Source organism: Phaethon aethereus, assembly GCF_964289735.1.
Source record: "Phaethon aethereus genome assembly, chromosome: 1".
In the NCBI taxonomy this organism is placed as follows: domain Eukaryota; kingdom Metazoa; phylum Chordata; class Aves; order Phaethontiformes; family Phaethontidae; genus Phaethon; species Phaethon aethereus.
In genome coordinates, this window is record NC_138575.1 from 74058739 (window position 1) to 74081882 (window position 23144).

A 23144-nucleotide genomic window follows, 5' to 3' on the forward strand; every position below is an offset into this window, starting at 1 on the left:
ACTTCCCTGAGTGCTGGCCTTCCATGAAAATTAAGTGTTATTGAATTTTTGCATGGCAGCAGATGCAGGGTTCAGACTCTGATTTTATCCTAGTGCCATGGGTACCCTTGAAAATTTACATTTTTCTGACAGTGCTCAGCTGCAGTACAGAGGCAACATTCTCTGTGGACAGCAGTGTGCTTTGGATAGTGCAGGGTAATGGGAATCCAGCTGCCTGACTCCCATCTCCCCTTTCATTACTTTTGCAAAATCTTTACCACTGTTGTAAGAAGAGGGATGATACCCCCTCAGTGTTGAATGAGTCTGTGAAGTCTTGTGAATGAAACTATAAATATGAGAAATCTTGTTGTTGTTGTTATAGCAGCAGTAGATTTGTCCGGGTAGCTAAAGGACCAAATTCACGCCTTGTGTAACTTTGCTGGAGAGACACAAAAATAGATTTTGGCTCATTCTGCCCAGGGAAAGGACACTGAAGTGGGGATGTAATTAGAATTCAATGTTCTCATTGTACTTAAACCAGGAATATGCTGGAATTATCCAGCTGCAGCACCGTACTGTTCCAAAGATCTGCCAATCACTATGTTACCAGTGCACTACTGAATAGTACTATTGTGAGGTGGCTGTAGCAAACAACTTGTAATTCAAGCCACCCAAGCTAACTGTATACTGGCAAACCTGCCATTTCACATGACATGGTCATTAGCATCATTAGAGCACTTTGCAGTCTCCCGGTGTGTTGATTAATGCTTAATTTATGATATCTTTGGTTGAGAATCACTCTTGCTACCAATGTGTGTCATCACATACCTGCCTATGGCTTTACACTGTGATTTTAAAAGTGTTTGCCATTATGTTCTGTCACTTGACAAAGGATACTTACTTAGGCTGTGGTTTGGTTTGGTTATGCAAATTCTGCAGCTGAGAGAGGGATCTAATGTAAAAACAGTGAGGCAGAAATTGCAGATCATCATCAAAAGGCAAATGCCCTTCCTTGTGTGTTCAGAGGTCACTGCAGAGTAGTCTGAACTGCTGTCCTTTGTTTATAACAAATCAAAGACACAGCCCAGTAAAGCCTAGACTAAAGGACATCTATGCTTCCAATGAGAGTAGGCTTTTCTTGCAAGCCTTTGCTATATATTTTCAGCTACAGCATTGTGACTAAACCTGACATGTCTTGGGTGGCAGGAGGAGCCTGGAAAAATGTTTTGTTTGTAACATTGAGGAGGGAGTAGGGGAGGAAACTACTCAATTTCTGGTAAAATAACATGACATGCTCTATGCTGCTCTTGTATGCCCACTGCTGCTCTGGCTGAGGCTTATAATATGACCAAATCTTATAATAATTGGGTTGAAGGGACCTTTTAAGGTCATCTAGTCCAACCCCTCCTGCAGTGAGCAGGGACGTCTTCAACCAGATCGGGTTGCTCAGAGCTCTGTCCAACCTGACCTTGAATGTTTCCAGGGATGAGGCATCAACCACTTCTCTGGGCAGCCTGTGCCAGTGTTTCATCATCCTCACTATCAAAAATTTCATCCTTAGATCTAGCCTGAATCTACCCTCTTTTAGTTTAAAACCATTACCCTCTGTCCTGTCACAACAGACCCTGCTAAAAAGTCTGTCCCCATCTTTCTTGTAAGCCTCTTTTAGGTACTGGAAGGCTGCAATAAGGTGTTCCCAGAGCCTTCTCTTCTCCAGGTTGAACTGCCTCAGCCTTTCCTCATAGGAGAGGTGTTCCATCCCTCTGATCATTTTTGTGGCCCTCCTCTGGACCCGCTCCAACAGGTCCATGTCTTTGCTGTGCTGAGGGCTCCAGAGCTAAATGCAGAACTCCAGGTGGGGTCTCACCAGAGCAGAGTAGAAGGGCAGGATTACCTCCCTCGACCTGCTGGTCACGCTGCTTTTGATGCAGCCCAGGATACGGTTGGCCTTCTGGGCTATGAGCACACATTGCCGGCTCATGTCCAGCTTTTCATCCACCAGTACCCCCAAGTCCTTCTTGGCAGGGCTGCTCTCAATCCCTTCATCCTCCAGCCTGTACCGATACCAGGGGTTGCCCCAATCCAGGTGCAGGACCCTGCACTTGGCCTTGTTGAAATCTGGATCTCTGCTGTTGCATAAATACAGAATCACTAAGGTTGGAAAGGACCTTCAAGATCATCAAGTCCAACCATCAACCCAACACCACCGTGTCCCCTAAACCATGTCCTGAAGCGCCACATCCACATGTTTTTTGAATACTTCCAGAGATGATGACTCCACCACCTCCCTGGGCAGCCTGTTCCAATGCTTGACCACCCTCTCGGTGAAGAAGTTTTTCCTAATATCCAATCTAAACCTCCCCTGGCGCAACTTGAGGCCATTTCCTCTCGTCCTATCACTAGTTAGTTGGGAGAAGAGGCCAACACCCACCTTGCCACAACCTCCTTTCAGGTAGTTGTAGAGAGCGATGAGGTCTCCCCTCAGCCTCCTCTTCTCCAGACTGAACAACCCCAGTTCCCTCAGCCTCTCCCCATAAGACTTGTGCTCCAGACCCCTCACCAGCTTCGTTGCCCTTCTCTGGACACGCTCCAGCACCTCAGCATCCTTCTTGTAGTGAGGGGCCCAAAACTGAACACAGGATTCAAGGTGCAGCCTCACCAGTGCCGAGTACAGGGGCACAATCACTTCCCTACTCCTGCTGGCCACACTATTTCTGATACAGGACAGGATGCTGTTGGCCTTCTTGGCCACCTGGGCACACTGCCGGCTCATGTTCAGCCGGCTGTCAACCAGCACCCCCAGGTCCCTTTCCACTGGGCAGCTCTCCAGCCACTCCTCCCCAAGCCTGTAGCGTTGCATGGGGTTGTTGTGACCCAAGTGCAGGACCCTGCACTCGGCCTTATTAAACCTCATATAGTTGACCTCTGCCCATCGATCCAGCCTGTCCAGACCCCTCTGCAGAGCCCTCCTACTGTCTAGCAGACCAACACTCTCACCCAGCTTGGTGTCATCTGCAAACTTACTGAGGAAGCACTTGATTCCCTCATCCAAATCATCCATAAAGATATTGAAGAAGACCGGCCATCATACAGGAGTGTGATATTTCATTCATCAAATACTGTTTACTGTTTATGTTCACAAAGAGAAAATCTTGGTCACCGTAGAGTCCCTTCCACTTGCCTCATCAGAGCATGTAATAATCCCAAGAAGCTGTTAACATTGAAACTCATTTCCTTTAAGAATATCTGTACTTCTGCCTAGAATATAGGCTTGACTTTATAGAAAACCTTACAATTTAAACATATGTCCAACCTGAAGGCTGCTAGCTATGAAATCTGTGCGCTTTCCAAATATTCAGTTTCTTCAGAATGATTTGGAACCATCTGGGCTCTACTTCTAGCTTTAATGTTAAGGCATTGTGAATAGCATTCAGGCATTACTTAATATTTTTGTGCTGTTAGTAAAATGGGGATTAATAGCACCCACTTCAAAATAGCTCACATACTTATTTTTTAATTTCTCTGGAACAGCCAGGTAAAATATCAGGCAAATTTCCTTAGTGTTCTGTAGGTGGAGGATTATTTGTGCTGCCGAAGTATCTTGTACAAGTGGACTACTAAGAAAATACCTTCTGCTCTAATAGAACACCATAGCAACAGCATGGAGGGGAGAGCAGCAGATGAATGAGATGGCAGACAAAGAAAAGTAGTTGAGGAAAGTAAATTGACAGAGACGTGAAGACAGAGTGATTGCATGGGGGGAGAGTAGAAGAAAAGCCTGAGGAAAATAAGGAGAAAGAAATAGAAAGGTCCAGAACAAAGTGGGAGAGGAAGTCAGCTGTTAATAATAGTGAAATCAGGTTCTCCTTGACCCTGAAGTTCAGTTGGAATCTGTCATCATTTTGGTAAAATATATTTTGGTGAATTTCTCAGCATTGTTACAGTGTGACTAGTACTGAAGGCATCCCATGTTTGGAATCTTATTTGCTATATGTTCATAAATACAGGTGTGTAAAAATTGAAGCTGTGTAATATACAAGACCTCATTTTAAAAATCCCTTTAAACACTGTGATGGAATTCTACTGTTACAGCATGCCTGTACAACACCTGGTGTAATGGGGCACTGGACTGATAGTGCTACTACTGTAAGAATAACAGTAGTCAAGAGAAACCCTGACATCTTCCTTCAAATGCCTTCTTTCCCCCTTCCCGCTTTTTTGCTGCTATATATTTTAAGGCTTCTAGCCCATCAAAATAATTCAGAAGGCAAATGGAGTCTGTGAGCTCACAGTCTGGTTTTTTTGGAGATGGACAAACTGATGTCATATGGAGCCTAGTTTGGCATCAATTCACAGAGGGGATGAGCGTTTTTGGCATGCTGTGTTGTATAGCATTATCATCTCTGCCGGATACCAGGGGAGCAGATGTTCCTTGGGTGGCCCCAGGCTGGTAGACATCATATGTGTACTTGACAAAATTCTACAGAGCAGGCTGTTTGAAACATTTCAAGACTCCCATGTCCTGTCTGCTCAGTGCTGTTTGGTGGCTGGTTTGTCCTGGCACCTTTTCAAACCAGCTCAAATCAATTAATGTATGTTGTTGAGCTTAAAACAGGTCCTGGATAAGATCTGTGGCATCATCACCACCAAATAGAGAACATTATCTAGTGTGTAATCACTTTGGTATTAAGGTCCACATTATTTGAAGTTTTCTGTTGGAGAAAGAGGAGCACTTGTATATGACTGGGTCACAAATCCAGCACATCAGGTTTTCAGTGTTCAGAATCAGGTGAGCCCCTGTGGCTCATGGAAAGTTTTTAAGTCCTCTTCTTTTGATAGTTGTGCCAGAATTAGGACCAGACACGCATCATGGTGCTAAACAGACTCCAAAAAAGGAAAGCTATTGTTCCTGACTGTATGAAAAGGAAGAGACCACTGCTGTACTTAGGAGACTGGGCTGGGTTAGGGAACGGCATTATTGGTTAGTCAAACCAGAGCAGAATACATAGCCTGTTCCAGGGGAGCTTTTTTATACATTTTGGCGTGGCAGTTTACATCTATTACTTATGTGTGTATGGATCCTCATAAAAGGAACATAGAAACATTGATAGGAAAAACTTCTAATCCAAATGAATAAACCTAGGGGTGGTGGCTGCATTAAAAAGTAACAGACATTTCCTGAGAGAATGGACAAGTGAGTAGCAGATTCAATGAACAATTCCTCTATTTTCCCCCACCCCAGCCCAGCTCCCAAAGCCCCATCTTGCAGAGAGGGAGAGAGCCCATGCTGTAGTCAGTCCGGAGCTGTGTGTGCACTGGCTGGCAGGCAGCATTTGTGCACAGAATTATCTAGCTGACTGTTGAAAACAGAGTATAAGCAGCTGAGCTCAACCTGATGTCTCGGTCCAAGGATGAATACCATGTTTCTCTCTTCTATCCATCTGCAAGTTTTCACAGGACCTATAGAAACATTTGAAAGACAGCTTTTCCTTTGAGACTGGTTCAAACAGGCCTGGATTCAGTGATCTTTTTTGGGTAGGGAGAAGGGGGCATAATAAAAACATTAAGATACTATCTTAATTTTTTATGTGACCTTGGTAAAAATGAATCAAAAACCTTAATGGTTTGTGGATTTATTGAGCAGGATATTATCTTTGTAAGAGCAAGAAAGGTAATGGATTCTCACTGGAAAGAGAAAAAGGTTAGAAAAAAGGTATGAAGAGTATTACTGAAAGACTGTGGATGCCTTCACTTCTCAGTGCAAAGTTGAGACTGTCTTAAAAGAGCCTGGCTGTCTGAAAGAGTGAATGCTCAGTATTCTCTGATAATACAAACCACTGAGTATACTGTGTGATGGTTTAAAATGAAAAAGATTAACTCTGATTTGCTGCAAAAGTCCAATGGAAGAACAAAGACTACATACAAATTTCTGTGTTGCAATTTAAGTATTTACCAAATATCAATTACTATTTATCTACCCTTTCATTAGTTATGTTAGGTGAACATTTATCTAATGCTCTTCTTAAAAAGCAGACAAGAAAAACAAGCTAACAAACCAAACTAGTTGAACAATTTGGAATTGTTGGTGCTTTTGGAATTTTATTAGGCCTGCTCTTTTTGTGTAAAGAGAAAATTAGGGGGAAAAAAAGGATGTCTAGACTGAGACAAAAGATCATGAAGGAAGTCTTCTCTCAAGATGCATTTGGCAAGGTTTCCACTGCTTTGTTCAGTAAACGAGCCTCTAAATTTCTGGTAGATGTTTCATATTAATGCTATGAAGTAGTTATACTGAACCCTGTATTCCTAAATTAAGTAAAGCAGTTCAGGGAAAGTAATGATCTGTCGTGGGATTATTAGTCATGGCTTTCCCTTGTGCCTCTCTATTCTGAATTTGAAGACTGAGCCATTCAGTGGTTCCCAATAGTTATACAGTAAATCCATATTACACTGAGGAATAAAACCTACTACCAGGCATCTATTTATTAATGTATTAAATTAAATATGTTTCTTCCCCACCCACTGAAGTGTACTCAAAACACTGCAAACACCCAACAACAACTTATTGGAATTGAATTTGTGTAACCTGTGTTCTTATAGAACTCTGATAAATGTTCCATCTTTCTGGGTAGGTAATGTTTCTGATATCATTCGATTCCTTTTTAATTTTTAGTGTTTATTGGTAAATGTATTTCTTTGTTTTTTCAACCAGTGTTTCTATTTCTTTTGTGTTTGACAGAAAATGAACTGGCAACCCCACCTTTAGATGGCATCATCCTTCCAGGAGTGACAAGACAAAGCATTTTGGATCTGTCACGCAATTGGGTAAGTTTTGACCTTGGCAGCAATGGTTTCAACTATCATGTTGTAACACTGAGGAAAGTAAGCATTCCTAGCGCTCAGTATCTTGAAGTTCAACTGATCTGGTCAATTCCCTTAACCTAAATGGGAACTAAAGGCGTGCTAATTCATAGATTCCCAGCAACATCATCAGAATATCCACACCTGTCACACAGAACAATACCAAGCTTGTTAAAGTAGCTCCGTGTAGTATTTCACATGAAAATTCTTATTAAATCCACTGGTACCAGCAACTTAAAGCAAGGAAACAAACAATTACTGTGCATGACCACAGCTATACTTCAGTTATCAGCACACTATTTCTCCACTTAGTTCTCATGGTTCCACCCATATTTCTAATAACCAGCATGCAGCCTAAAATACACCCACAGTCTTGAAGTCATCTATCTGCTTCCAGATTCCAGTCTGTAGTGTAGCCATCCAAGTACTTATTTGGACACTTGGGCCTACCTCATCTTGAAATGCAGCAAACTGTTGTGCCTGTACTGTATTCAAAGGTTTTATTGTGGCTTGGATAAGAATACTATACAGCCAAAGGCTCATTAAGCCCAGGATCCTGTCTCCTGATTTTGGCCAGACTTATGTTTAGGGAGGAGTAACAGGAATAACACAGGCATGTGTGATGCTTTTCCCCTGGTATTAACTCAGCTTCCAACCACCTCTAGCTGAAAGACTTCCTGAAATGCAGTTCATAGTTATATCACTTAAATTTATCTTGCAGTGAAGAGAGCTAGGCATGTACTTCATGGTGCATGTGTGCCACTTGTTGATCTGCACTGAACTCTTATGCGTCTTTATTCGTATTGGTACTCCCGTAGTGCAGGTATGCATGCACACTTCTCAGTCCTGTCTCCTTTAAAAGATAAACAGATATTCCCAGTTGATAGGGCTTGTTTGTGAGATACCAGACTCTCACCTCAGGCCTCTCAAATAATTGGGTGTCTTCTACTCTCACAAAGGTTGTTCTCTTCTTCCTGACCTCCATTCCCTAACCTATCTGAAACTCTGCTGACGTAGTGTCCCTGCCTCTCTCTCCAAATACTATCCTGTCCAGAGCTAAGAAGATCCTGCTTTCTGCTCTCATAAGCATCTGTCTCTCATGTTAAAAACCTTGCATATGAAACAAGGGCTAAGCTTTAGTTTGGTCTGTTAGGACAATAAAGTCCACATAAATCCATGAAATGAAAATTTCAAAGTTTGATGTTTATTTTTGTTCTTTAAACACATCCCCTCAATCAGTTGCTATGCATTCAATCAGTTGCTATGCATTCTTCAACACTTGTAGAAGGTAAAAAGCTTCGTATGTTAAGACTGTCCAATATGAATTGCTTTACTCATACCTGCAGTACAGTTAATTTTTGGATGTGACAGCTGCGAGCAGGCTACAGTGTGAAATTTCACCAGAGATTAAAGAAATATATCACATCTAGTTGGCATTGCAGGTGGAATTAACAGAATGTAGTTTGCTTAGGAATTGTCTGAGAGTTGGATGCAAAGCTCTTTTGACATAATTGAGTAATTTTTGTATAAACACTAGCATGCTAGAGACCATGAGTAGTCAGATCCTGTATCACATAACCCATGACAAATTCCACTCTGTTATTCCCTAATGCAATACTGATATTTTATACTAAATCAGAGGGAAGTGCCACTTCAGCATCGTATCTGGTAAACCATTGGGTTCCTTGGAGGTCATTCTTTTGAGTAGAGGCTATCTTGAGTGATACAGGGAGCTTTGAAAAGATAACATGATCACAGGCAAAACTTGACTGATTGCCACTAGGCTAATAGTTCTGTTAGAGATGTTTCAACATGGAAAGCAAAAATACAAACCATTTTTAGACTTTATACAATTTTTATGGTTGATTCCTCTTGTGCAGGGAGAATTTAAAGTGTCTGAGCGATACATCACTATGAGTGACCTGACAGCTGCCTTGGAAGAGAACAGAGTAAAGGAGATGTTTGGTGCTGGAACAGCTTGTGTTGTATGTCCTATCTCTAAAATTTTATATAAGGGCAAGGTAAGAAAATGTCTTTTTTTTTCCTTCTTTCTTCAGAATTTTATCATAATTAATTGCAGCTGAAGCAAAAAAAAAGTGAGATAGAAAAGGAGTGTTGCCAGAGGCTCCTGGAAAGACGAACAGTGTCAGTATGTTGTTTCTCAAGTGAATTACTGTGGTGTTGGCAGAAGAGAACTTTCCCTCTCATCTTCTGTGTTTTTTTAAATAGTCAAAATCATAAAATCTCAATTCCTGGGAAAAGGAAAAAAAAAGTTCCCAGCTCCCAGACTGCTTGAAAATACAGAAAAATGCATTCGCCCACGTTTCTTTTGTTGAACATTTTTTCCAAAGTTAAGGCATCTTGGAAAGGTGAGAGGAGGGAATTCCACAGGGAACCAAATTTCTGAGCCACTGCATTCTTTCCTTCTCAAGTTCATCTCTTCACCCCTCATTGCAGGGAACCCAGCTCTGATGGAAGAGCTGTTTCGGGAGGGTGCACAGCTGCTTCCACCTACTATCCACCATTTGGGAGATTTTTCCTGCACAGGTGGAATTCCACAGGCATTCAGATGGTTAAGCTGACTTGGTGCTATTTAGCCAGCACATAGTTCAGAAGGCTGGGCTATTGCAGCTGCATATATGGATGTGCTTTGTTCCATTAAATGTGGCAAGTACAGTGAACGTTTTTTAGGTGATACTTGTTGGAATAAATTTATTGATACTATCAGATGCTAAGATAATATGACAGACATCAAGGTGCTGAGTGATGATAAGTACTATAAATGTACCTGTTGTTTTTCTACACAATATACTTTGAAATGAAATACTGTCTATATTGATACTCCTCTTGCCTGTACAATATACCTTCCATTTCAGAAAGATCTTTTGTAAGGCTTAGATTAGCCTTTGCTTAAAAACAGCGTAACAGTTCAACTAATCTAACTTTTCACTGGCTTAGCGTGCCCTCCTATAAAAAAACATTACAACAATCCTTGCCTACTTGTAAGGAGGAGAAAGCTCGATAAATATTTATTAAAATTCTTTGTGACCCTAAGGTATTCATATGTATTAAAAGCTATTTTTACATGTTTTTCCCTCCCTCTCTGCCCTCCACCCTCCAACCCCCTCCCCCTTATTCAACATCAGCGTTTGCACATTCCAACTATGGAGAATGGACCTCAGTTAACAACCCGTTTCCTGAATAAGCTGACTGATATTCAGGTAAGGTGCTTCATCTTCTTTAACCAGATAAAATAATAAAAGGCAAACGTTTGAAAACATCAGAAAATAATCTTTTTAACAGTGGTGCTATAGGCGCCATTATATAATAATATAGGCTGTTTTGTTTGGTGTGGTTATTCTATGAAATTTTTTTTTCCGCTTGAGAAAATATGATGCAGATAGAGATACATTTTTTCCTTGTTCATCTTGGAAGCTGAATGAGAGTTTTAAGATATTACTGTTACCAGTGAAATCCAGTACTGTTGTTATAGGTTCCTTTTTAAGGGAAAAAATAGCATTATGAAGTACCTTAATAACCACAATCACAAATGAATATAGGCTAATCAATAATGAGATGAGTGAAGTAGTAAGCACTCACTGGATGCAGCCAACTGATCACCATTTCTGTTTCTCAGCATCTTTCCAATCACACGGTCACTTCTTGTTCTTAAAGCAGTTCTTTCCTCTGTGATTTGCTAAATATCAAAGTTTGTTTGGAATCTGTGCTTGACCTCCATATCAGGCATAGGAGTCGCTACCATTTCTGGTAAAGTCAATGAGCAGCACATGATAGCCCTTCTTATTTTAATTGCCTGTTTTCCTTATTTAGCATGGTTTATGGTGTGGGGGATTTGGGGATAGGAGTAGGTTTTGGCAAGTTACAAGCCCCTTTACTTAAGATCTGATAGCCATTGCTTGGCAGTATTGTCATGACTTCTTCAAATCAAGTCTGATGATTACTCTTCTACATTCTTAGCTTTTGGCTCAAGATGTTCTTAGATTTGATACTAAAATTTTTATCTTCCTGCCAATAAGCCTTGAACTAAGAATCTTCTTGAAAGATTGTGAGATGTACTGCACCACATAGCAACTCTATGAATTCCATAAAATAATCAGAACTTTTTAAGAGTGAGTCCTAAAATTGATATTTCTTTCTATTTTACAGGCCTTTTACTAGTGTGTAGAAATAATCTGACACAGGGGTCTTCTGATGAGACCCCAAACATGAATTACAGTCTGCTGTCATATGTTGACCCATCTAAAATCCCATGATAAGCAGGTTTATGTAATGTTACTTATTCAGTGTTTTGTGCTATTTTTCATTACACCCTTCAAGTAGGGTGAAGCAGTCTTAGACAAGTGGAAGTTAGACCATCTCATATAATTTTGATGGTTCTTCTGTGCTCTTGTTTCTCTACATATTTTTACCTTTCACAACTGCTGGTCTCCAGCATAACTACTGGGTTTTCTTCCTCCTTCTCCCAAGACTTGTAGCTCAAATCATGCAGCAAGAGCACTTGACTGTTCTTCACTAGGAAGATGACATGGGATCAGCACGTCTTGTTGTTTAGAATAGTATTGGATATTTCTGGCTGCAACTCAGGGAGGAAAGATTTTCTGGTACCATTGTGTTAGTGTCTGAGCCAACTTTCATGGGAGCAAGAAGAGACACTCGCCCATCATGTTTCTGTTGTTTCAGCTGTGCCAACTGTAATGGCTTGGGACTTGGGTCTTTCTCTTCAAACAGTAGCACTGATAGCTAGGAAGAAGCATAGGCAGGGTCTAGATTTTATTATTTGTTGAGGGGAAGGACAAGATTAGTATTCCATGTTCCCACCTCAGTTACATTTAACATTTTTATCATCTTACTATATGAGAACACACGGTAGCATTTCTCCAGAATCCCACTACATACCACAGTTTTATTTTATCTTTCTCATTCCAAGTGCCAGATACACCTATTTAAAATAACAGTTGGTGTCATTTTTTTGTTGTTGTTGTTGTCATATGTCCAGATTTATTATACACTTTTCATTGTGATACATACTGATCACTGTTTTCACAGCTCTCTGCTCTGTATTAAAGCCACCTTGTTAGTATGTCAAGTAGCTGTCTTTAATATCTAAAAGCACTTGTGTAACTCCTGTGCTACCTCCTGATGTCTAGGCAATGCCTTTGCAATGTATGTTAGGGCCTTCAACAATTTGTGATCAGTTTGAGTCTCCCCTGATCAATTCTAATTGCAGTCATGGAACAGTTCAGCATCAGAAACTGTTGAGACCAGTTCTAGCACCTTGGTGAGTCTTACGTGTGGGAGTAGGTACTGCCTTAGAAGTTTGTGTCATGAGACAAGCAAGTGCCTTCACTAGAACAATGGCTTGTCAAATACAGAATTCTGTTTCAGAAGACAACACTGGAATATGTGTCTTTCTCCCTTGTCCAATAGATAGTGAGTGGATTATTAAGACAAATTTATCCAGCCTGCTCCCTGAGGCTTCCTCCCATGTCCTCCCTGATCACTCTGCTTTTTCACCCCCAACCAAGGCTCAGGAGGAGGCTGAAAAAGTGTGGATTGTTTCTAACCATTATCTTTCTTGGACCTTTTCACTTTACAACTATGCACATGGACCTTTTCACCTTTCAACTGTGTACATACCCTGTGTTCATTAGTTACATGCCAAAAGTAAGTCCATCACTCCTGGAACGTGCTGGACTATTAAGTGTATGTTTACTTCTGGGTTCTCTTCCGTCTTTAAAAAAGCCGGGAGAATTAGAACATTTCATCTTTAGAAACATGATTTTAAAGAGAATGATGTCTGCTTCCCCTTTAAGAGCCAGTCAATGATTGCTGATTGTGTTTCTGCACTTTTCTGTCTGTGGAGAGATGAGCGCATATCCAAATGGGCCCCAGGTTGTCATACAGAAAACAATGCTGCAACACAGAAAATGGAATATATAATATTCTTAAAATGTCAGGGGAGTTTTCACAATCTTTCACAAAGGTCCTTTGTATATTCTACCAGGAGGAGGGGGGGAAAGATCTCTTTGCAATATCATTGAACTATTGTCATATAATTTGGATGATCTGGGGCTTTTACTCCAAATAATGTTCAAGTTCTGAAGAATAAAATGCAATGGAAATTACAGCTAAACACAGCTTTGGTATCTGTGCTGTTGCCTGAACTAGGGTAATGTATCCATTTTGTGCTGGACAACAGACATTTGTAAAAAAGTAAAATTCTCAGTACCAACATTGTACTTCATTTGAACCGGTGACCAAGAGGTGCAAGGCTCCATATCCAATATCATTATACTGACTCCCTTGTGTACAATACATGCTTGTTTAACATTTTCAGATTATCGTCATTATTGTGTTTCCAAGTCTGTTTTCATGCTGCTCATTGTTCTTTTGCAAGTCTTCTGTGTTCAACAGGATTTCTTTGGATTTGAACAGCTGTTCAGTGGAACTAGAGCTAGAGTGACAAATTAGAAACTCATGGGCAGAACTGATTCCCTTTCTCATGCCAATTGAGAGAGACAGTAGTAGCACTGCAATATACATTTCCCTGAGTGGAAATCATGGTTACTAAAGGCTGATGATAAAGATTTTAGATTAAATAATTTACATTGTATACAGTAATGGTGTGCTTATGAATGAATTAGTCATAGTACAGTGTTTTCTATAACAGCTTGAGTTAGAAGAGTTAGAGATGACATTCTTTTCTCTGGGAATACCCTCACTGAAATACCACTCGGATGTTTTTGTGGTCTTGCATTCCATGCCTTGAGAATAAACAAGCTTTTGCTGTACCCTTTAAAGTGTATATCAGGATGCAACTTGGAAGGGATGGGTAGAAAGTAAGTTATATTGTTTATACTACATGATATAAAATACATTTAAACACTGCATTCAAGACAGCAGTGAACAGACATTTAGTCAAAAATCCTACCTTTCTCAAAGTTGCACAATCTAAATGGCTAGAACAGCAGAAAACAACCAGGGAAGGAGAATGGATGTGTTAATTTTTACAAAGAAGGACCTGGAGGAGGGGAGGGAAGAGGGATGGGATTGACTAGCTGGAGGTCACAAAGTCTTTGACAGAATCAGAAAAGGAAGCTAAATCTGCTTTTATTTCCGTAATGAAAACATCTTGATTGTGGTACAACATCTTAATTCCCATTTTAATTGTGGAAGCATGTTCAAATGGTAGTCAAATGGCAACTCAGACCAGTCCTTGCAATTTCTGAGGTCAGCATTAGAGCATTAGATGATACTACTACCTACAGCCAGCAAAACTTACAAATAATCCCCTGGCCTTTGCCTGCTTTCTGATTTAGGGGAGGTGAGGGTCCCACCTTTTCTCTGAGAAGCAGTGATATGAATCACAGAATCACTAGGTTGGAAAGGACCTTCAAGATCATCAAGTCCAACCATTAATCCAGCGCCACCATGTCCCCTAAACCATGTCCTGAAGCACCACATCCACACGTTTTTTGAACACTTCCAGAGATGGTGACTCCACCACCTCCCTGGGCAGCCTGTTCCAATGCCTGACCACTCTCTCAGTGAAGAAATTTTTCCTAATATCCAATCTAAACCTCCCCTGGCGCAACTTGAGGCCATTTCCTCTTGTCCTATCTCTAGTTACTTGGGAGAAGAGACCAACACCCTCGTTGCCACAACCCCCTTTCAGGTAGTTGTAGAGAGCGATAAGGTCTCCTCTCAGCCTCCTCTTCTTCAGACTAAACAACCCCAGTTCCCTCAGCCGCTCCCCATAAGACTTGTGCTCCAGACCCCTCACCAGCTTCGTTGCCCTTCTCTGGACACGCTCCAGCACCTCAGTGTCCTTCTTGTAGTGAGGGGCCCAAAACTGAACACAGTATTCAAGGTGCGGCCTCACCAGTGCCGAGTACAGGGGCACAATCACTTCCCTACTCCTGCTGGCCACACTATTCCTGATACAGGCCAGGACGCTGTTGGCCTTCTTGGCCACCTGGGCACACTGCCGGCTCATGTTCAGCCGGCTGTCAACCAGCACCCCCAGGTCCCTTTCCGCTGGGCTGCTCTCTAGCCACTCCTCCCCAAGCCTGTAGCGTTGCATGGGGTTGTTGTGGCCAAAGTACAGGACCCGGCACTTGGCCTTATTAAACCTCATACAGTTGGCCTCTGCCCATCGATCCAGCCTGTCCAGATCCCTCTGCAGAGCCCTCCTACCCTCCAGCAGATCAACACTCCCACCCAACTTGGTGGCATCTGCAAACTTACTGAGGGAGCACTCGATCCCCTCATCCAGATCATTGATAAAGATATTGAACAAGACCGGCCCCAGAACCGAGCCCCGGGGAACACCGCTTGTGACCGGCTGCCAGCTGGATTTAACGCTGTTCACCACAACTCTCTGGGTTTGGCCATCCAGCCAGTTCCTCACCCAGCGAAGAGTAAACCTGTCTAAGCCACGAGCCGCCAGTTTCTCCAGGAGAATGCTGTGGGAGACGCTGTCAAAGGCTTTACTAAAGTCCAGGTAGACAACATCCACAGTCTTTCCCTCATCCACTAGGCGGGTCACCTGGTCATAGAAGGAGATCAGGCTGGTCAAGCAGGACGTGCCTTTCATGAACCCATGCTGGCTGGGCCTGATCCCTTGGTTGTCCTGCAGGTGCCCTGTGAGCACTCTCAAGACCAACCGCTCCATAATCTTCCCCGGTACAGAGGTCAGGCTGACAGGCCTGTAGTTCCCAGGATCCTCCTTCCGGCCTTTCTTGTAGACAGGTGTCACATTGGCAAGCCTCCAGTCTTCTGGGACCTCCCCTGTTAACCAGGACTGCTGATAAATGATGGAGAGTGGCTTGGCAAGCTCCTCCGCCAGCGCTCTCAGTACTCTCGGGTGGATCCCATCAGGCCCCATAGACTTGTGGGTGTCCAGGTGGTTTAGCATGTCCTTGACTGCTTCCTCCTGGATTATGAGGAGTACATTGTGCTCTCCATCCCCGTCTTCCAGCTCAGGGGGCTGAATACCCTGTGGATACCTGGACTGGCTATTAAAGACTTGAATGAAGGTCAAAGACATCTTTTTCTCCCTTTGCCCCCATCCTCAACAAAATTGCTTCACGTTATGGCAATCCAGTGCTTTGTGGTTAAACTAAAGATACATCTGCTTTTCCTGCATTAGAGTTCCCAAGGCAACCATGCTGACATCTGGGGATGTAAGATGGAAATCCTCCGAGCAAGTAATTTGTCCAAGGGCATGTGTAGCACCATACCGTGTTTAGTCAACCATATCGCAGAGTGCAAAAGAGAAGCGCAGAATTAGTAAAGAAAATAAAAAGTAGATGTGATGCATACTAAAGTCATTTAGAGGCATTACCTGCTGGAGTAAAGAGTAAAACACAAGCAAACTGAACATCCTTCCTTTGGGGATCCAGAAGTGTGTTTTTTCTGTCTTAGCCTGATTTGGAGCTGTTGTCTTTTCCCTGCTTTAATGCCCCTTTATCTCCTTTCCTGCTGATGCAGAACCTGGATCAGAGGAACTTCCTTTTGTTCTCTCTGGAGAAATGATCATCAAGTGATCTTTTCAGCCTACATAGAGCCTCTAAAAACAGTCTTTATTCCTTGGTGGAAAGTGTTTTCAAGCTCTCTGAACATAGTACTATGAGGGAAAAGGCTCCCATCTTACATCTGCTCTTAGTCTGTCCACCTCTACTTTACTTCATGTTTGAGCCCTATGTGCCTTTTGGGGCTCACTGAAGCGTTGTTTATGGGGTTGATGACAAAGAGCTTTAGAACATCGAGCCAGTTTAACAACCAAAAGTGCTGCCTTGGGGCTGTATCCTCCCCTGGAAGGGATACAGCTCCATGTGGTAGTTTGCCTTTGTTTCTGCCTGGTGATCCTCTTGGTTTGCATATGGAAAGACTATTTCTTTTATCTGGGTTACAATTCTCTCTAATTTTACTCTGTGGTATTTGTGATGGGTTTTATTTCACATTCAATCAGAAGGCTGTAATATGAAGCCACCTTGAAAATGAAAAGAAATAAAAACAAATGTGTTTGCTTATTGGAGATTGAGTAGGGGCACGCTTATGAATGAATAAGTGAACTGACCTCAGGGAATAACTGTATTAATGGAAGGCTCTAGTGAAGCAGGATTATTCTGTATCATGTCTAGCGAGTACCAGTATCACCCCTTCCTAGTCTACTTACCAGAAGATGGCTAAAGCTTCAAGCTGCCTTTAGGCTTTGCTCAAATCAAACACAGAAGTAAAGGCATAAGGAATAACATAAACTACTATCAGGGTGGCGGATATAAATCTTTCTGAGGATAGACCTAAGAAGTTATCATAATTGTATACTGTTGCTCTTAACTTTTGTTCTTAAACTCCATTTTTGCTTTGTTTCAGTATGGGAGAGAAGACAGCGATTGGGCAGTGCTGGTGTCCTGAAAGTGGAAGAGTTCAGACCCTCCAGACACAAGAGACATGAATAACGACAACTTCTGTAGCTGCCTGTGCGTAGCATAGTTTCTGTATCAGTTTGCTCCCCAGGATGATTGTTTCCACAATCTGGTGACTGTGAATACAATCATTTTGATTTCTACTGTAATCCTATTAGTAGAAGCCTGTCTTCTTGGTAGAGGTGCTGAATGTTAGCAATAGAACTTTCCTAATGGTTTTCTTAGTGCCTCCTTGTGTCTTATGTACAGTCTGAAAATCTGTAAAATGCTCTTCAACTGCTCTTCAGTTTGTTTGGTTTGTTTTAACTGCCATCACCAGCAGAGCACGTTGTCATATAACACAAAGACGTTGCCTGTTAGTTGGCCACAGGGTTGTATTGACATTGTTCTGCCTTTTGCTCGGTGTTCGTGAAACCATTACGTTTAGCCATACGTTCTTTCCTTTCATACTCTGCTTGTATGGGAGATTCCTGAGTTTGCGTAGCCCTCTAGATCCCCTCGTGCATACTCTCTCAAGTAACAGCTCTGTCCTTTAGGCCAAAATTCTTGTGAGTCAATCTAGCCTGCAGTATGCTCCCTGTTGGCCTATTGCCTTTCCCTCCATGGGGATACGCAGTGGCTGCTTGGGCAGTGCATACCTCTCTAATAGTTGAATACATCCTTCCATACATGATTTATAGGGCCTCTAATCAGGCCCTGCTGAGACAAGAACCACCCTTGGTCTGGCCTAGCACAGAACTGGGCCCTGTGGACACAGTGCTGCCTTCTGAGTGAATGTCTAGAACATAAGATTAGACAACTGTGGCTGTGAAAGTTGAACCACTCTTCAGAGCAACCCCACCTTTGTCTTGAGGAATTTCTTTCAACATCCAGTCACATAATTTAGATCGGCAAATTGTTTTTCTTGTTCCCTTCACCACGCACTCCAAAATGTATCCAGCCTCCACTGACACATGTGTACCTTAATAGGGCCTTCTTATTAAGGTACAAGCTATGTTGTCAACAGAAAATACGTAGCACAAGAAGGAAAGAGATTTCATTCAAACTCTTGCTTTGTTCTGATTAAGCATGTACTACTTCATATACCACTACTCTCTCACGTGCAGTCTTGATACTGTTTTGGAAGCAATACAGAGCATGTAGCCCATTGTTAAGGAAATAGTTTCTGCAAATGTTCACTAACAATCATACTGTTAATACTTACTAGCTTTTTCTTTTTGCACACAGCGTTGTCAAACAGCTTTAAGATATCTCTTGCCAAAAAGGATCAGCATATTCTGTATCAGTGTTCCAAAGTGCTGCTTTATTGTAAAACTGGTGGAACTTTACTAATGGACAGTTATGGAGTCCTATACGAAGTAAAAGTGAAACATTTATTGCCATAGTTTGCAGTAGAGATGCACCAGTATTAAGGGAAATACTTAGCACTTTATTTTTTTTTTTAAGATCCAACAGTATCTGTCCCATGCTTTTTAAGTCCTTTGTAGTTACTGGCATTTGTTAACATAGTTTAAAAAGGCAAAATATAATTTCTAATAGACCATCCATGCCTTACACAACTGCTAAATAGTAGCCTTATGGCTTTCCTGGTCAGATTTTAAAGACAACCCCTACTTAGCCATCACTTTCCTTTGCTCCCTCAAATCATGACTTTTACTATCTTTCACTGCAGTGCAATCTGATCTTTTAATGAAGAACAGTTGAAGGTTCTCTCTGACAACATAACCATTGTTCAAATTTGTTGGATAGCTTTCTCTTTAGAATACAACCGCAAGCACAAATGTTGTTTCACTTACAGTAGCAATAGTATTGTGCACGTGCGTTTCTGACCATTTGAATTTGTATTGTGTGCTGGTCTTTGTTCAGAATCTTACTATGTACTATAAGCTGCTGGTAGTCTTTCTTTTTTATTTAACTAGATGGGTGGAAAAATTAACATGGGGAATATGTCAAGATGCAACATGGGGTAGAGAGTTTTATCCAATGAGACAAGTACCATAACTAAAGAGTGCCTTTAACTAAAGTGTGACATGGAGCTCTCTAAAGATTATGTAATGAGCAACTACATGTGGCTTCCTGTTACTGAACTATCTAACCTGTCCCCTTATGTTCATTTTAGGTTTAGCAGCAAATGGAAAAGTGGAAATATCTAGCTTCAGATGCATGATGATGTGGTTGTATGATCCCTGAACATCTAAGGATGTTCATAGAGTTGACAGGTATCACATCTAAAATCCCCATGAAGACCTGAGTATACCAGCAGTAATGTATTCACTAGTCAGAATGAATAAGGACCAGTTAGAAGAATTATTTTACTGTGGTGTAAACCTAAAAGTTGTGTAAAACTCTTCTTAAAGTGGGTGCAAGTAATTTAATGTGAGGAAACTGGGCGTTTTTGTTTATTGTGGTTTGCACTGTTTCCTGCATTGACCAGAGAGACACCTTTCCTTTTATGCACATTTTGAGCTTATGGAGACTTCAAAATTATCAGAGTTGAAATTGGAATGACCCACAGAAATGTATGGACTTTTCTAGCAGAGAAGAATGAAAACATGTAGTATGTGTATGTTAACTGTTGTCTTCAACATCTCTGTTAATTTCTTGACTCTGGCTATGTCAAATCAAAGTTGTGCTTGTTTCCAAATGGGATCCAGGTGAATAGGTTCTAGATTTTAAACTTTAAAACCGAGGTAAGGGAGCTGACAGATCAGTATAATACAGGAAATTCTTCTGATGTTGCATGCTGTCCTACCCTGCATTCTGCTACTGCTTTTTTATCCCGTTAACCAAAGGAAAGAAATAATATGTGTAAATAATACTGAGTATTTGCTATTACATTTTCCCTATTTTCGCCTGTAAAATTTAGGAGGGAACTGTGGTATTCCCTGAGCTAATAATAGATTGTAAAAGAACATCTGCACATCTTTTCTCCATGTGCCCTATTTGTTTAATTGCAACAGATTTACATAGAAAGAGTTTGGTACATCATAACTAGGCAATTATCCATTCTTCATCACTTAGTTATGGTTCTGCTAATTGATCATTTAAGACATAAGATAGTCTAACATTAGGAGAATTTGAGACTGTTCAAAAAAGATCAACAAATTAATATTGTTGTGTGATATTTGCATAATTGGCTGCAATTATTTAATGTTTAATTGGGTTGATCAAATGAGATTCAGCCTTTCACATGCTTATGTTTTACAAATACTGGTACTTTAAAATGATAATAATGAACTCTAATTTTCATATGTTCTTTCTTCTCCCCTTCATTCTTTTGATTATTATTTTCAGTATTGAGCATGTCCTTAATTTTCAGTTTGGTGAGCATGTTTCATGCATAGGAAAGTCCTTCGAATGAGGGAACTTTTCATGAAACTGGCATTTCATACAAGCTGTTCTGATGCCAAGAGTTATGGCTTCAGGAACTGGCATTATTTAACTAGGTTCTTCTCTGCAATGAGGGCAAATTCACTGAGAATTTGCAGTGACAGATTCTGGTGAGAATGCTAATAAAAGGTTCCTGCTCAGGGTAGATAATGTGTTCAGTCTGTAGCAGTGCAAAGCAAACATGTTTTTTCTGGGATATAGAATGGAAGTCTGATAAGACAAAAGCAAGATAGCGAGAGATCTCTCTGCCTAGCTATTGTTTACACTAGTTTAACTATCTCAAGCCAAAAAGCAGTTGTCCTCCATTCCTCTTTCTAGATAAACTCTTGTTTAAAGTTTGCCTAATTCAACAGAGAGATACCATTGATCCTCTCCTGTACACTTATTTTATACTTATTTTTCCTCAGGCATGAAGAATGGTAATTTGGAAAAATGTGATATTTGAAAGTCATTTGGAGTGAAAGTTATTTGAAGCGTCTGTCTAATACACGGTCTCCAGGGGAGGTAGACAGAAAAACAGCTAGGACTGATCTCATAGCCACTGAATTAGAGGAGGAACTCTCTCGAATTCCATGTCCTCTCCAAAACAATCTGCAAAATCTCAACAGATTGCTTAGTGTGAACTGTCTGTTGATAGCGCCTTGCTATGAAGTAGAATACAGAGATGGTAGCATGGCCTGCCAGACTATGGCACATTGACTCTCTCTGCATGGGATTCACCCTACTGATGGTAAGTTTTAAAGTTCTAGTGCCAGGCTTGTATACTGAGAGGTGAGCAGGTATAAATGATGGCTGAGTGTGCCCTGAGGTGGGCTTTTCCTTGCTATCTTTCTCTCCCTTGTCCACAGACTTGCAACCCCTTTTCCCCAATCTTCTATCATCATGCCACTTAGTCTCATATCTAAAAGTGACCATTTAAGAAAATTTTGCATTCTTTGTGCATTTAGCAGTGGTGACAGTTAAAAGAACAAGAAAAAGGTGTTTTGTTCATCTTGCAGGTGTTCAGGGATCAGAATTGCACTTTGCCACCAGCACATGTAATGTCTGAACAGACTGCCACTGACTTTGTGACCCTGGACAAGTTATCTAACTTCTTTGTAAGTGCAGAGTAGTAGTACTACCACTTATACCACTTTTAACTCTAATCCAAACTTTTGCATAAAAAGTTATTTTACTACAGATGAAATATGCTTTCCAGAAAGTTTTTTAAGCAGCAGAGAAAGATGTCATTTAAAGTCCAGTATTTCAAGGACTGCTTTAGAATGGAAGTATCTTGATTATGCAGGAGAAAAATGTTATTTGAATGAGAAATACATTTAAGGTTTGCTGTATGAACCCATAAGCAAGTAAAATATATAGTTCAGAATATAAAGTAGCATACAGAAAGATCTTGAAAAGATAATTCACCTCCACCTTTCAAACAGTGCTATCTTATTCAAAAGTGATGCTTGAAGGAAGCATTGTATCTGTCAATGTAGAGTCATTACATTACAACTATTCTAGAGGTACACTTTGTCATGTAGCACTGAGACAGACCTCTTTATCAATCTTGACTACAAATTTTCTGAACTGCAATCTTTACCAGCTGTGAAGTGTCAGAGAGCTGTGTTTTACTGTATTTTGTCACTTGTCCTCAAGATTTGGAAAAATAATTCATAGGTCCTAAATCATTTAAGCTGCGTAACTTATTAAGAAGTACTTGTCTTTTTAGTCATAATAGCAAAAGTCAGTACTGGTATTGCGTTGTTGAAAAATGCTGTTGTAGCAATCCTTCTGTCCGTGTCTTGCTTTAAGCATGATGGTTATTAGTGGGAATTCCAGGATATTTTCCCTGACTATGCAAAATCTGAGTGCTATCTATAGCATAGTTGGCAAATATATCCCCAAATCCATAAACAAAACTAACTTTTCCATTACCTTGAGCTAGAACAGTCAAGTACATCAGGGCTTAGCAGGTGTGGAACAATACTGAATTAGAATAGTCAAGCCTTAGATTTGAAACAAAATTCTGGAATTAGTAGCCCAGATGGAAATAAACCTCGTTGACCACACTAGCAAGGGTAACTACACCCAAATTGACTAAAAATAATGGTATTTAAATTCACTAGTAATAACAGCATGGCTAGATCCTCATCCCTCTCTCTGAACATGAATTTATACTTTTTGCTTATCTTAAAAATTTGCATCTGATTTTTACCACAATCCTGAATTCTCATGCCAGGCTTTAAAAAAAGAATCTTAAATTTAATGTTCATAGGAGGATCTTAAGGAGGATTTAAGCCTTGATATGGAATTTTAAAGTCTTTAAAACACGTGCTGGTTAAAGTTAACGTAGAAAAAGAGAAGACAACTTTGTGGAAGTAGTTAACTACAGTGTTTCAAATGGTTTTCCAACACTGATCATTTTTGGTTTTTACCAAAGAGTTATGCAAGGAATAGTAGACAAAATAAGCATAGTGCTTTTTT

The 23144-nt window shown here is 40.8% G+C and overlaps 1 protein-coding gene across 1 annotated transcript in view; it reads left to right on the plus strand.

Annotated features, from left to right (window-relative positions):
* BCAT1 (branched chain amino acid transaminase 1) overlaps window positions 1-17277 on the plus strand; it is a gene marked incomplete at its 3' end in the record, with an annotated part of 43974 nt that extends 26697 nt beyond the window's left edge. The window contains exons 7-10 of the mRNA XM_082001809.1: window positions 6716-6801; window positions 8718-8858; window positions 9984-10058; window positions 17236-17277. Of these exons, the coding sequence (XP_081857935.1) occupies window positions 6716-6801; window positions 8718-8858; window positions 9984-10058; window positions 17236-17277 (344 nt within the window). The remainder of the gene's footprint in view (window positions 1-6715; window positions 6802-8717; window positions 8859-9983; window positions 10059-17235) is intronic.
* Window positions 17278-23144: the final 5867 nt, after the last annotated feature.